Source organism: Colossoma macropomum, unplaced genomic scaffold (assembly GCF_904425465.1).
Source record: "Colossoma macropomum unplaced genomic scaffold, Colossoma_macropomum, whole genome shotgun sequence".
NCBI classification, from domain to species: domain Eukaryota; kingdom Metazoa; phylum Chordata; class Actinopteri; order Characiformes; family Serrasalmidae; genus Colossoma; species Colossoma macropomum.
The window spans coordinates 24,801,494-24,817,835 of NW_023494789.1; the positions used below are offsets into that span (position 1 = coordinate 24,801,494).

Below are 16,342 nucleotides of genomic sequence, written 5' to 3' on the forward strand. Positions count from 1 at the left end.
AGAAAATGTAACCAGCTTCAGTGACTGAACTTTGGAGGTGTGGAAAAATATTCCTGCAGATTTCTTAGAAAAAGTGGAAGCTGTAATAAAGGCAAATATTGAACACAGTAAGTACTGAAAATTTTATATTATACTTAGTTCTGCTTTTTTCCTAATGTTGAAAAATGAATAACTCATACTTAATGGCTGTTTTGACAGGAGATTAAATAAATGAAGGCTGATTTCTGACTGTTGCACAATACTGTATATTCAGCCATAACATTTGTTCGGTTTGCTTTGTGTATAAATACCTTAAATTCTGGTTTCTGATAACTGTAGTGTTGATGTTGAGCTTAATACTTGCTATATTCACCAACCTGCCTTAATGTGATGCATAACTAACTGATCCTTGTGTTTCTCCTTGAATGTGTGAAATATATGGCGGTATCGTGTACCTCAGAGGCTGTATCACTACAGATGTAGAACATCATAAAGAGGGACAGGTGCCAAATATGATGGTGCAGTCTTTTCTGTTCTGAGTTCTGCTGATTGTTGTGATTGTTAAAAACATTATTTTATGAGGGACAAATGGGGTCTTGTAGTTATTTGTAAATCAAAGAATTTCAGTGCTCATCTGATGTTTGATTTGTTTTCTTTTTTACATGAAGGGCCTTTTGTTCATAAAACAAAACATAGTCGTTGGTCCTTGTGTCAGTTTCAGAGACATTTAATGCAATTCAAAGGTAATACTTTGTAAATATACAAAAGAAAATCTAACGTACATCAAAACAAAAAGACACTTCATAGCAGTAGTGACCAAAGATAAAAGGAGGAAAGAAATAAGTGATATTTTGTCCACAAGAGCAGCAAGAATAAGATTAGCTGTAGATTTTTCCTCATGTAGTTACATTCAGAAAGAATAGTCCAGTCATTGCTTGACTCCAGAATTGCTGTCTTAGCTTATTCAGGCTCTGCTGTTTGAAATCCAGGCAGTGGAACATTTGTAGGTAAGCAATGTTTGAGCACACGCAAAGTATCACTGACAATGCGGTCTTAATGTACAATTAAGAGAAAAGAAAAGAAACAGTGCTATTTTCAGCTGTACAATGTGCCACTTTTTTCATTATTGTCACTTCTTTTGCATGTTTCCATTTGTCAACGATGGATGTTTGAGATGTGGTTTAATGTGGTTTACATCTGCCTTCACTGAGGTAGTGTAAGATATGAATACAGATTTGAAATGACTCAGTTATCAATACACCTGAGCTGAGCTCAGTAGTACATGTATAGCCCTGTGCTCAGTACTTAATGAATCATTAATGAATTGTTTGGCAAGTGTCAGCATATGGATTCTGCGGTGGTGGGTGCAGAGACGAAGCTGAAGGGTAAGAGCCACGGGCTGCTGCAGTCTGTAGGGTGACCATGTGAAGTGAACTCAGTTAAAGAGAAATTGCACAGATTTTTCCAAATTTCTGCATAATTTCATGGTTAAGATGTGAACAGTTATTCATAGGGTTTAATGTGAAATTCTGGGTTCTAGAGAAATGTAACAAGTCAAAATAATTCACAATGATGGTGATGGGAACCAGACATCTGAAGAGTTTAATGCCACTGAAAAACTCACAAAGCTATTATATGAAATGGTTATGGTCAAATGGAGTACACTGCCTGATGTCTGAGACACTGTTTTATGGTTTTGATTTTGAACTAAAACTTTTTTTTGCAAGCCATCTATGCTAGAGAGGTACATACACTGTGTTGTGGAACAAAATAGTCCCCAAAGAAAAAATGTTTAAAATTACCACTGTGGTATTATCAATATATCCCATAAAAACTCAGAAGATGCACATTTTGGATAGTGAATAAAATGACCACATTTGTGTTGTAGATCTTGAAACCCCTGGTTCCTATCACCTCCACTGTAAACAAATCTGTGAGTTTCTCTACAATGAATCACATCACATCAAACCACTCAGAATGAATTTTGTTACATCTCAGCTATGTAATTATCCTGAAATTTAAAAAATAAAGAAGTGAAATTCCCTTTAAGACAGACAGGTAAGTTACTGGAGTTGCCACACTCTTAAAAAAACAGGTTCTTAGACCAATGGCATACAAGAACCACATTTGCCACTCTAAAGAACCTTTTTAAAGTTTAAAGAACTTTGATTTAGTGTGAAGGTGTACTCCTAGGCCAAGAACCATTTAGGAACCATTACTTTTAAGAGTGCAATGATGTCCACCTGCTCTTTCCACATGTTTGATTCAAATGCGACAGCTGCTTTTCCAGCTGACATGTTTCAAAACATCAACATACTTAACTACATGTTTAGTTTGCAGAGGAAACCACCAAACCACAGAATACGCATGCATCAGCTTCAAGATTATAGGCAGCACTACTGCAGGCTGTACAGTTTAACAACACTACCACCAAGAAGATCTTTTAGCACAGAAAGGATTCAAATAACTACCCACGTTCAACAAATATTAGATACTGCTGCAGCAGCGTAATACTTAGTATTGCACTAAATAGATGCAACTTCAGCACAATTCATAACCATGTAATGGGCCACAACAGTACACGTCTCGTTGACATATATACTATAACTACTTTTCTAGGTTCTGCTATGTATCATTTGAACAATATTGTTATTATGACATCGACATCAAGAGGAGACAGTTACTCGTGGCATGACTTTAAAGCAAACAGTAGCTGGTGAGAGTTAAAAAGAGCTTCCCATTCAGAACCATGTAGATGATACAGGAATATCAGTTAAAAGTCAAATCATTTTGAACACAGGTGAACTGTAAAGGACAGGGGCTGCTAGTTTGGCTATATCCACAAATTAAATGTGAACTGAATTTCCTTTGGGGGTATTTAAGCTTTTTATAGTGACAAAGTCTACAGGCAGATGGTCCAATCCTGCAACACAAGGTTTCACTATTGCTATGAACCACTTAATTAGAGAATCAGGCCTTATAAGACAAGAATGGAACAAATTCCTGTAGAAACTGCGGCACTTTTATGGATCACTGTCAATACCCGCAGTGCAGAACACAGTCTACTGGTTAGTGTCTGAAATTTGTTGAACTGATATAAAAATTAAAATATGTTTATGAGTATTTTAATTTTGTACTGACCTGACATCTTTTAAAATGCAAAATTTCTCAGATGCCACATCAAGCAATATTCTAAAACATGGCTATTATATATTAATTTACACAGAAATAGAGAGTAATCGTATCAAAAACATACAATCTTTATTCCATATGTTTCATCTTGTATTACTATTATCTTTTTCTTCTCTTTAGTTTTGCAGTTTCTGTTTGAAAAAGAAGGCAATGGACTGGGATGTATAGGCGTTCAAACAAATCTTATAAAGTGTTTAAGCTGTTCGAGACAGCCGTGGAAAAATAATGAAATTAATACAGGGAAAGTACTTTTAGGCCTAAGGTTCAAAAAGTTTACTCATGCTGCCTTGATATGCTTGACTGATTCAACATCACACATTCAAAAATGTAGTGATCTAATTGGCAAATATTCATATCAAAGACATCCACAAGCAGTTCAAAATGCACATTTTAGAGGTCAAATGTCTAAGTGAAGGCTTAGAAACAAAACTAGTGTCTCTGAAGGCCTCTTGGTTTGAAAATGTCTACATAGTGAAGCACAAGCAAAGCACTTCCACATGTGTTTGCAGTTGAATTTAAATTAGTTTCCCATCTATATTATGTTCCTTTTGTGCAAAAAGGCACTTTAAAGATAAAATCACCTTTTGAGGACCCCCAGTTAAAGGACATCTGAAATGACATCAGTTGCAAAGTTTCCTCAGCCTTTGCAAACTAGTACGGCAATACCAGCTGTATTGGGAAATATCCAAATATAAATCTTTGGAGTACTTAAAGTGCCCTGTGTTATATGGATGTGGTCAATAAATACTTGGGTACAACGATGAAAATATTCTAATGTAATTCCAAAAGTATCAGGCAAACCACAAAATGACTATTAAAAAGAATGTATTACTAAAAATATGGCACTTCCAAAATTAACTCGGTCCACATGAACAGCACAACTTTTCAAAAGATTCCACATAGACAGCGATTCTATTCATTGCAGATGAATCCCCATAATAAAACAGCAGGGAGCTGTAAACCCTGCAATGGTATCTACAAATAGTCAAATATGAGTTTGTAGAAGTAAAGAAAAGAACCAACTGAAGAAAAGCTCATGCAGACGATACTAACTCAAACTCCTGATACAGAGTCATGAGGTGTTTTGCTCATCGTTTGCTTTGACATTAGTGACATTTTCTGTAATAACGGCTGTTTAAAAAACTAGACATCCAGTCACCTAAAAAATACCACAAGAGGCATCTGCTCACATACAAGCAACTCTACAATTTAAGGTACTCGTTGTAATGGTCGTCGGTTTGCAAATCTTTTGTTTTTTGTTCATCTCTAAGGATAAGAGGTCATAGCTTCACCCAGTTTGTTCAGAGAACAATACAGGTCCCGTTCTTCCCGATGTATTCACCAATCATACACATTCACAGTTCATTAAATGATGGTCAAACTTCACTTTAAAGACTAAAGAGAAAGCTTTAAGGTGCTTTTCCCTAACACTTATCAGACAAAGCTCTTGGCAGTGCCGGGCACATGATTGTGTCCTCTGTTTAGTTTAATAACTATCAAAACCACAGTGCCTAAGTTGCACCAATGCATGGCACGTATTGTGTGAAATCTCTCTCAGGCATAGGATTTCTGCATTTTTAAACACTTATTTGCTGCCTGATGTCCATCACTGACATGCAACATTATGGATATTCACATGTGGATGTGGCATTCAGCAAGGAGAGCAGAGATCAGGTCAAAAAGAGCTATTTTTCTGGGGTCTTTCATCCATATACATATTGTTCTGTGACCGATGGTAAGTCAAAGACCACCTGAACTCCTAGCATGGAGACAGACTGGAATAACCACTAGTCCTTCTGGTTCAGGCCATCAATTTGTACTGAGTTAGTGTACACATTGTATTACATGAGGGTCTAGATCCATTAAACTATTAAAAATTCCTCCTTCTGATGTTGCATGATTGATTAAGACTTAAGTGGTGATGATATATACAAGGAAACATCAATGCTTTTCTCCTTTTCATAGCCCTCAGTGTCATAGATAAAAGCATTCCTAATGGCTGAGTGGATCGTTCACATTTGATTGATTTGCACGGCGGTCAGCAGTCCCTTGGCAGGTCATCTTTAACAGCTTTTGTGAGGGTCATCACCAAAGAACTGTTTCAGTTTATCAATGTAACCTAATGTAGCTTCGTTGAGGCTTGACTACAACATCTTCGTGGCTCTACGGATCCAATAAGACGTGGGATTTGAGCCATGTCTGTGTTTTTCTGTGCTGAGAGACGGAGGCTTCGGCAAGCTCCTTGACCACCTTGATCACCATTCTTGTGTTCAAAAGCACTTGAGGTGCAGGCCGGTCTGATGAAAGCCGCCCAGTGCAGGTTTGGCTTGCCACAATCCGAGCTCATACAAGTGAGGATGAAAAAGAACTTTGATGTGGAATTGGACTATGATAGCGCTAGGTCTGAAGAGGTTGGTTTTGTGTCTACCGGTATGAGCTGTCTGAGCAGCGAGCCGGACTCTCATGTTGCCGGTGTCTCGGCCTGCAGGCTGGACATGCGGATCTGGGAGCTGCTCTTGCTCAGGATGGACAGCTGTGTGCCTCCGTTGACACCGCTGCTGGCCAAGGATGGGTGTCTGTGCTTCAGGTCCACTGCAAAGTAACGGTTCACCGTCCAGCTTCGCCATTTTCTCTTGATCTCTGACTGCACCTTAAAGGTAGAACATCAACAATGTACACAGTGTTACTCATTTGATCACATCATGAAATTAAAAAAAGGGATTGGCTGATTTCTGTCCTGTTGTTTGCTGAATAAGCTCTGTACTAGAGGCCCACCATGTCTGGGGGCTATTTATATGCCACAGATGGTAATGTGACACATGGCAATGGCAAGTGACATTCAGAAATGAGATCCATTTATCAGACAGCCTATTTACACTTGTCATTTCATGAAGATAATGTCCAGATAAGATTTATAAGCATCTGGCATAAATATCTGTTAGACAGAAATCTGATTTGCATCAGTGCTGCTTTTGCCGCATTATACACAAATTAGAGCAGATTTCTTTTAACATCCCCTGAGATCCTGCCAGGTGCCACAGAAATTATGACCAAATATATTTATGCATATTACAAGAACTAAAGGCATCACCTCTAGTTACAATGCTTAAGGGGTAAAAGGTGACAGGAGCTGTTTTATGCAGCTTTTGTTTTGTCGTTAATGAATAATTTCACTAATGAAAATTGTTTATGGGTGAGAGGAAGGAGTTAGCAATGGTGGAGAGGATAGTGCTGGGTACTTTCACTGACTGGTTCACTAGCTTCCAGATGCAGCATAGAATACTGACTAAATATGAAACTGTCTGTGAATTCACTTGTTTACAATATTGACTGTTCCATTTAGGAAGAATAAAGATTACATATGGCTTGAAGTAAAGAGATACATTTACACAGCTACATCTCCAACACGTCTCCAACCTCCCGTATAGCAGTCTGTCTCCAATATATCTCCAAATCCACCACAGTTAGCTATCTGATCAGCCCAAGATGCATGAAGTGCAATTTGGCTCTAATTCAGTTGGAAGTAATTTCCTTTGCTAAAATAATTACAGTGCTCCACAGACTTTCTTTCATCTTGGGTTAAATGAGAATATCTCAGCTCTTTAGTATTTACGGTACTGTGAAGAAGTCTTAGGCAGCCAGGCTAAAATCTCAACAGTAAGTATGTTTTTGCCAATAAAACATAACAATAATTTCCTTATATCCTAGTTGAAAAAACACAGTTCAAAGAACACAGGTTTGATTCCTGACTTCTCGGTGCACTTTAGCCAATGCATGGATTTCTCACATTCCATCAGCAGCACAGCTGATTTAATTTAATAAGAAAAAGAGGGAATTGGATGGTAACTATAAATACTGGACTTCCTCGAGGAGAGCTTTAGAAATTGTTAAGCCAACACACGTAGAATCACAATATATTGTTTATTTGCATTTATTGTAATGTTAGTGATTTTTTAACAAAGGAGCTTTACATATAATATTTGGGTAACACTACTGTAGGGTACTGTTCATAAGGCTGCATGACACCTACATACGTTTGGCATGACAACTGACATAACCCTACATAAATGTTTATAAATGCTTGTTCCAATAGGCATCATTAGTCATAAAGGCTACTTTAGCTAACTTTGATCAAAATTTGCAAATGTAACCTTTATAGTGAATGACGCCTATTGGAATTAGCTTTTATAAGCATGTGGGTTTATGTCAGTTGTCATGATGTGAAGCTTATGTAGGAGTCATGCAGACTTATGAACAGTGAAGTGTTACCAATATTTGCACAATGCTATACCTCATTCCTAACTTTATGTCTAGGAAGTGTGCGCATTTTTCATATAATCCTTGCTTTTTTAATAGTTATAATAATCATAGTTACTTATATAGCACTTTGAATACATTTAAAAAGCATCTCTATAGACCTTTACAGTGCAGTAAGAAACAACAAGACACAAAAGGCAGTCAAAAAATAAAATAATGAAATAGTTTTCAAAATTTGAACTATGGATTTGCACAAAGACTTACCTCTCCATTAAGAAAGCAGTACAGCACGGCGACCACAAAGCCCTGACAAGACAAAGCATTGTTTAGTAAATACATTTCTGACAAATCCACAGATATCTAGTTATTCATAATTATCATGTATTAAAGTGTTTATAGCTCAGAATATAAGGAACATATACATTTTTAATTTTTAACAATTCAAACACATTTTGTACCATCAGTTGAACAAGACACAGGCTTTGGCAGATCAGCTCAGAAAGTTCAGCTCCATTAAGCAAACGTTCCTGAATCACGAAGCAAGCGTAATGGCTCAGATCCCCATAAATGAAGCGGTTGAGGTTAAATACCTGGAAAGATCCCAGACCAAGCTCAAACACGAGCCTCTCTCGCTTACTGACGTCCTCTGGGGTGAAGGCAAACACGGTGTAGTGGATACCAAAGAGAGGGATGAGCAGAAGAGTGGAGCGGGCCAAACGCCTGTCAATCATACAGTATTAGACAGCAGTTGTCTGGTTATGGAACAAATCTTAGCAAACTGAGCTCAGGCACTAATCAAGAATACTCTCATATTAAACATAAAATGTAGATGCAACACCTACAGGTAAATGCTGGACTCATTTCCTCCTATATCTGGAGACTGCAACTTCTGGACAAGGATTATAATGATGCCAATGAAGAGAACAAAGTTGATCTGAAATCACAGAAAATAGGGAACATTCTTCAAACTGTTATGGCAGTGATAACTGAAAAAAATCTGTATATCTCTTAACCCACCATAATAGAGGCAATGACTGGTCCCTTTATCACCCACCAGATGGCAGCATTGTCATTTATGTCCCAACATCTAGAACAGTAATTTATTCAAATAAAAAGAACATTGACACACAGCCAATGACAAAAAGGAGTGTTGCTGCTAATATACAGATATTGTAGTACAGTATGATATGTACATTACTTCTACTCCATCAAGTACATATGCTGCCTTACCCAATACCATCAAAATGGGCTCGAAGAACTGCCCAGACTGTCACACACACTGTGGGGGTTCCTGAATAAAAAGATAATAAAGCACTGAATGAATTATGTACACTGAAGTGCTGAGTTTGGTTACAGTTCCAGTACTGCAGGATAATGTAGCAGAAAAAAAAATTACATGGCCAAAAGTATGTGGACACCCCTCCATATTATTAAGTTCAGGTGTTTCAGCCACAGTCATTGCTAACAGGTGTATAAAATCATGCATGTAGGCATGCAATCTCCACAGACAAACACTGGCAGTAGAATGGGTGACTTTAAACATGGCACTGTCATAGGATGCTACTTTTGCCTCAAGTCAGCTTGTAAAATTTCTACCCTGTTAACTATCTTAGAAAAGTTAATGCTACAGCATACAAAAAGATTTTGCACTATTAAATGCTACGAACTTTGTGGCAGCAGTTTGGGAAAGGCCCTTTCCTGTCCCAGCATGACTGTACTCTTGTACACACAGCAAGGTCCATAAAGACATGGTTTAACAAGTTTGGTGTGGAGGAACTCTGCAAAAGACCACTGAACTCAACCTCACCAAACAACCGAACACCTTTAGGAACGATCTGGAACATCGATCGCGCAGTGGTTTTGGAATGTATTGGCCATCAAGCTCTTACAGGTATGAAAGTCAAGTGTCCACATACTTCTGGACATATAGTGTATAATAATACCTGAAGATATTTTCAAACACACAATATGTATCAAAATAACTAGTTTTCTTGAGTTAGATAGAGAAAATAGATGAAATGCAACAGCAATGAACTGTTTTATTATTTTAACATTTCATAACATAGAAGGAAAAGAAAGAACCATCAAACAACTGGTAAATTTAATTAAAAAAATAAGATAATGTCATAGTGGCAGTAGCTAATATCCAATCAGTTACTTGTTACTGTACATTTTATATTTATGCACTGGTTGTTGTTTTCGTTGTGTACACGTTCTCTATAATTGGTCTAAAACTGTCTCTTGTAGATGTTCACTGTTGTAGAAGGACTGATGACACCCACAATATAGTAGAAATAGAATAATAGAAAAATGCACTGTGATGTAATTTGCGATAAGGATAACATATCATTATACCGCACACCACTACTGCTGACTTTGTTGAGGCTCACCCCAGCCGATGATGGTGTACCAGTAGAAATATCTCCTCTCAGGGAAAAATGTTTCCACCAGCAGAGTGAAGAGATACAGGCCCTCAATGAAGAGCCAGAAGTAGTTTGACAAAACGCAATAGTGAAAAAAAACCATCACCGCCTTACACTCCACCTGCAACAACAAACCAAACACACGCTTGTACTGTCATGCATTATTTGCTTATAATGAAACAGGACTTTGGATTGTAAAAGAGGTTTAAGAAAGCTTTACAGTCTGAAAGACAGCTCAAAAACAGATATTCTACTCTTGCAATATCACCAAGGCAGGAAATGTGACTAGAAATATCTCATAATGAGAAGCAGATTAAAGCCCAAAGCGTGTGCGTGTATAAATATATATATATATATATATATATATATATATATAAAAAACACTAAGCTGTGTGTGTGTGTGTTCTCTGCTTTGCTTTGTAGTGACCAAATGAACTACATACAAGAGAGAGAAAGAGAGAGAGAGAGAGAGAGAGAGAGACAGAGAGAGAGAACTCACAGTATGTATAAAGCAGTGGTTGCCATCTTCCTCTGCATACAGAACTCCATCTTTGATGAAGACGGAGATTGCCCTCAGGATAAAAGACACAAACAGATTCATATGGATGAAGTTCCTGGTGCAGTGCAGCTTCCTGCGGGGAGATCAAATATGCTCATGTGTGGGAAATGCTGAACAAATCATTTAAGCAAAACTCCACTACAGTATCATATATTAACCATAACATATTTAAATAACTAATAGACAAATCACATTACCACCATAGTTCGTTCAACAAGATTTGCATTCTGCCATACATCATCACTGTCCTATCAAATCCTGACTTTTTATAATTTTACACCATCTGAAAATGTTAATGACCCTTACTTTGTTTTACACTGTGTGAATTTTTCATGAAAATGTCTACAATTACTTGTAATAAAATCACTAACATTAACACAACAAATTGAAAATGACATTAGTACACATCACGGTTCAATGATGATGTACAATCTGTCTGCACATCCCTCCCAATAGTCTTTCTTCTGCGTTCCTTGTATATTTAAGGTTACAGGGGTCTTAACCCTTGGGACTATTGATCTCTCACCTGAACCAGCAGAGGATAACCATGGCGGTGGTGAGAGACACCAAAGAGGTGCTGTAGCCCACTGTGTACAGAGCCTTCACAGAAACATAATATTTGCCCTGGAGAGAAGAGGATACAAAAGCATATTATTCTTAAACAACACTCATGCTTTAAATATCAAAAAACATCATTTTAAGTTCAAATAATTGAATAAATGAAAGCAATCAGTTGACTTGACTTTCACTTGCGCAGAAAAAACACAAAATACAGAAATGTATTAAAATGTACACTCGTTTTTTATTATGTATAATAATCAAAAGCAACTATTTTTATGCAAAATAATGGACACTCATAAAACAGATGTGTTATAAAATATGTTAAAATATTGTGGGATTTTTTTTTTGGAAACACTGTGAGCCTTGATGTTGGGGGAGAAGCTAATGTAACACTAAGTTAACGTATCATCCCTAAAGTGGACCGCTAGCAATCTTGTTCTAATATACAGCTGGATCCAGCAACAACTGGCTAACACAAGTAGGAAGCAGTGTCTAGCTACTGTACAAACAATGGTGTAATAAACCTTCACAACAAGCACCACTAACCCCTTACATGGCCGGGGCCTGCTGACCTGAGAATAGCTCAACGAGTTTGCATTAAAGTCCCTTTAGCTACTGAATAATAAGCCTTATTAAGTAATAAGCCTGGGATTTTAAGGGGTTAACCCATTTAGAAAAGCTTAAATAGCCTACTGCTAACTCTGACTGGTACTTTGGCAGACCTAATGATACCTGCACCAAATTTAGTCCCATTCAAATTAAACTGAAGAAAACAGAAAAAGTAACTCAAAAGTTTCTCAACAGAAAAGACCAACAGTATTTTTTCTCTGCCAGCTCATAGTAAAAACATCATAAAAATGACAGATAATAGAAGAAAATGATTCAAATGAGTGAACACATCTCTTCTTAGACTGTAATTTGTTGACAGTAGGCTAGGGGTGCTAAGCAATAAGAGCATGTAAGGATATGGGGCATTAACTACTTAAGTTCATTGCAGTCTAAGGCTTACATGGAAAACAATGTAAACAGGCTGAGTTACTCTTACAGTTATAGTAGTGGAATAGCAACCAGATTGTAAGTGTGTAATGGAAGCCTGCATCGTCTGGCTGCTCCTGGCTGCATTAGAGGTTAATACAGAATTTAATAGATGTTCCCATGTGTACACTGAATATTTTACAACGGCTTTGAACATCGCTCAGCCAATCCGATTTTAAAACTGGAATTAATAAACAAAATCTCTACATACTGTGACGGCCTAAAGGTGGAGCCGTTGCTGAAACAACACAAGTTTGGACAGAATGCTCCTCCCCCTGATTAAGGACAGCTGTAAAGAATCAGGGGAGGAGCATGGGCTTTAAAAGAGGCTCTCTAATAACAGTCCTTAATAGGACTGAGTGGGGTTGAGGTGGGTTCACGTGGGGTGATTACAGTTATGATGTATAAATAAAGCACCATGTTTACTTGCGCTGGTGTGTGTGTGTGCGTGTCTGTGAGCTCTCGTCAGGCTTCCCAGTCAGTGTGCATCGGCCTCTCCCCAGGCCGGCACCACAATACATTATGCTGTAATGGTTTAGAAAAAAATGGAGACAACCAAATACTGCAAACACCAATTTCGCCATTATGTTTTAGGTTTCAGAATCAGTAAAACACATCAAAGAAACTAGATGTCAAAGTTTGCTAAATGTAATAAGTATTGATACAAAGCACATGGAGTTCTTATTTTTCAGAGGTTCCATTACAGATAATACAATCATACTGTACATCTTCAACAACAATACATATGCAATACATGCATATTAGACACTGAAGTGTTATAGACACTGGTGAAAACGATCTGTAAGTAGTACTTTAGAGCAAAGTAAGAACGTTTTACATTTGATCTTTACATATATATATATATATAAATTCTACATTTTCTTTGTCAGTATTATTCCATGCTCATGGGTTTTCAATTGAACTATATTGGAGTAAGCCACAGGAAACTTTTAACCTCCACTCCCTGCTTTCAGCAGCTCAGCTGTTCAGTGTGATAGTACATCTGTTCTCCCTCAAGAAAAATACAATACACAGCTGTAAATTCTCCCAAATCTGAATAACAATCTACCGAGGACTTAAGTAAGTAGTCAAAAGCCTGCATGATTGCTTAATATTGAGTCATCCACATACGGTTTTATCAACCCTTTGTTTTTTTTAAGCTTTAGTCAAAGTTCAGTCTAAGGTTACTGCTCTGGTTCACAATGTAACTTTTTTTTTCTTCCAGTAACTCTTTTTTCTTAGGCTGAAGAAATGTACATCTAACAGAGTAAAATTAATATCAAGAGTCTACCTGCATCTAAAACAGGCTTGTAGAAACTTTAATCTAACTCTCAGACTGAAGTCTTTCAGCTTCATCTTTGTAAAGTTGTGCCATTCATATTATTAGTTAAAGGCCTTAATGAAAAATGTAGCCATCACCACATCTGTTGTAAACATGCCTAGTTGCCTCCTGCAGCACTATCGCAGTAGTCTCTAGATTGAGATTTTCCAGTTTAAGATCAGGAAAATCCCCTGCTGATGATAAAGTTTTGAAACAATGCAACTGACATGTATTATTGATGTTCGTCTCTTCGAAATTTTTCACACATATTCATATATTTTCTGAAAACAGCACCTTTGCATATTTTTTCAGAGAAATAAGAATGGCAATTGTCCTGTTCACAGACTCTGTTCAGACAGGAAATCAAACCCCTGTCTCCCAGGTGTGAAGAAAAAGTGTTATCCAGTACGCTAGCTAATCACTCTGGACTCTGGATCTCTTCATATTTTTTCGCATCCAGGTATACTACACTTCACATAAATCCTTCAGTAGAATTGTCTCTTTTTTGTTTGGATTTTCCTCCCCAATTTTCTTCCTAATTTAGTTGTATCCAATTCCACCTACTAGTCAGGACCTCCCCTACTCATGAAACCACCAGCCCTAGGAGGCCGAAGGCTAGCACAGGCTTCCTGCGAAACCTGTGAAGTGCAACCGCATCTTTTTAAACTACAGCTCACGCAACGTCACAGGACAGCTGAACGCGCTCGGAGAACGCCAACCTGTGCTGACTAGCATCTCGCTAAGTGATGGGGAGAGGCGGGGCCATCCTACCCACCCAGAGAGCAAGACCAAATGTGCTCTCTTGGACTCCCGGCCACGGATGGCTGTAGCATCACCATGGATCAAACTCGGGATCTCCTGATAATAGAGCCAACGCTTAGACGGTTGTGCCACTCAGGAGCACAATGGGATTGTCTCCATGATAGGGAAGAAAGCTATCTTGTTAGAGACTTCCACTACTTTGGTTGTATTTACTAGCTTCTAGATCAGTGGCTAGGCTAGCAATCAGGATTGAGTGACACCACAGGGATTCTCAATGGTTGTATAATGTATTTACACAGTACATGTTGGATATTGCAGTCAGAGAACGCTGATGTATGAAATCATGAAAACAACATAGGATTGTGAACTCTGCCAAACTGTTTAGCCTGATTCAATCCTGCACTACAGAATACCCTATAACAATGTATAAAACATATAAAATGCAAGTTCTAGGCTCTTTGCTTAGCCAAGTTAACATTATATGTAATGTATCATCGGTAACACATTCAGAGACTATGCCTTAAGCTAATAAAAAACTGCCCCCAGCAACTGGGATCCACAGTGGTCATAGTAAATTGTATCAGCAAGTGAAATTGTCCCTGTCTGTGTGCGATCATGTTTTCTATTACCGTATCACTAGAGGAAGAAATAACTGCTTTTTACCTTATTATTAACTTGTAGAAATGAAAGTTTCCACAATTCTGTACTATACCTCATGCATACCATGCAGTGCATAGTTAGGTAAGTACTTATAATGCTTACCAAATGACTGGTCCTGTTATCATCAAAGGGACACACATCCATATAATGGGGGAATACGTCTGACCAGCCATCCTCAGTGCAGTTCCGGCTCACCTTTCCAAACTCTAAAAACACAACTGGCCAGTTATCTCATCTGACGAAGTAGGTCTTATGCAGTTTTGGTCAAAGTAAATACACCAGAAACTGGTTGAACAAGCTAGGTTCAAGCATACGCTGGTTACAAGTTAGTATTTACTGAGTTACCCGTTACAATGAACTGAAATGTGCTACAATAGCTACAATAGACACTATATGGCCAAAAGTGTGTGGACATCTGACCATCACACCTGTGTAAGCTTGTTGGTCATCCCATTTTAAAATCATGGCCATTAATATGGAGTTAGCCCCCTGTTTGCAGCTATACCAGCTTCCACTCTTCTGGGAAGGCTTTCCACAAGATTCTGGAGTGTGTTTTCAGTTAATAGAGCCTTTGTGAGGTCAGGCATTGATGTTGGATGAGAAGGTCTGGCTCATAACTGACCTTCAAATTCATCCCAAAAGTGTTCAATAGGGCTGAGGTCAGGGTTCTGTGCAGGCCACTGGAGTTCCTCCTCAAAATGCTTGTCAAACCATGCCTTTATGGACCATTCTTTGTGCACAGGGGCACAGTAATGTTTTAACAAGGATGGGCCCTCATCAAACTGTTGGAAGCATATAATTGTGTAAAATGTCTCCATATTCTGTAGTATTAACGTTACCTTTTACCACAACTAAGAGGCCGAGGTTAAACCCTGAATAACTGCCCCAGATGATTATCCCTCCTCCACCAAATTTTACAGTTGGTACTGTAAAATTCCAGTAGGTAGTTCTCCTTGCATCTATCCAGATTCTTCCATCAGATTACAAGACAGGGAAGCATGATTCATCACTCCAGAGATTGTTTCCACTGCCCCAGAGTCCAGTGGCGCTTTACACCACTCCAGCTGATGCCTGGCATTGCATATTGTGATCTCAGACTTGCATTCAGCCGTGGGCCATTTCATGTAGCTCCCAGTGCAGTTCTTGTGTTGATGTTGCCCCACTCTGTAAGTTTACCTGGTCTACCGCTTTGTTGCCAAGCAGTTGTTGCTTTTAAACGTCTCTATTTAATAGTAATAGCACTTTAAGTTGACGGGGCAGATCTAGCAAGGCAGAAATTTCACAAACTGACTTGTAGCAAAGGTAGCATGCTATGAGAGTGCCATGTTTAAAGTCACTGAGCTCTTCAGTGTGACCCAATCTACCACCAATGTTTGTCTATGGAGACTGCAAGTGCTTGACATGATATAGCAATGGGTGTGGCTGAAACACTTGAATCAGTAATTAGGCGGGTGGTTTACATACTTTTGGCCATAGAGTGTAGACCTACTCAGGGGCAGGCAGAAATGTTTAGCAGCTACTAAACTAAAAGCTAGTTTATGTGTTGCAACCCATTTTGATTTAGTAATGCGTAAAACGTGACGTACGTTCAAC

General features: G+C 38.3%; 1 protein-coding gene across 1 annotated transcript in view; it reads right to left on the reverse strand.

Annotated features, from left to right (window-relative positions):
• Positions 1 to 685: 685 nt before the first annotated feature.
• Positions 686 to 16,342, reverse strand: part of adcyap1r1b (adenylate cyclase activating polypeptide 1b (pituitary) receptor type I) — a 46,751-nt gene continuing 31,094 nt past the window's right edge. Inside the window, exons 5-14 of the mRNA XM_036570632.1 lie at positions 14,852 to 14,955; positions 10,937 to 11,034; positions 10,351 to 10,483; positions 9,819 to 9,972; positions 8,659 to 8,719; positions 8,446 to 8,515; positions 8,271 to 8,362; positions 8,019 to 8,148; positions 7,693 to 7,734; positions 686 to 5,821 (exon numbers count right to left, since the gene is read on the reverse strand). Of these exons, the coding sequence (XP_036426525.1) occupies positions 5,633 to 5,821; positions 7,693 to 7,734; positions 8,019 to 8,148; positions 8,271 to 8,362; positions 8,446 to 8,515; positions 8,659 to 8,719; positions 9,819 to 9,972; positions 10,351 to 10,483; positions 10,937 to 11,034; positions 14,852 to 14,955 (1,073 nt within the window). The 3' untranslated portion in view covers positions 686 to 5,632. The remainder of the gene's footprint in view (positions 5,822 to 7,692; positions 7,735 to 8,018; positions 8,149 to 8,270; positions 8,363 to 8,445; positions 8,516 to 8,658; positions 8,720 to 9,818; positions 9,973 to 10,350; positions 10,484 to 10,936; positions 11,035 to 14,851; positions 14,956 to 16,342) is intronic.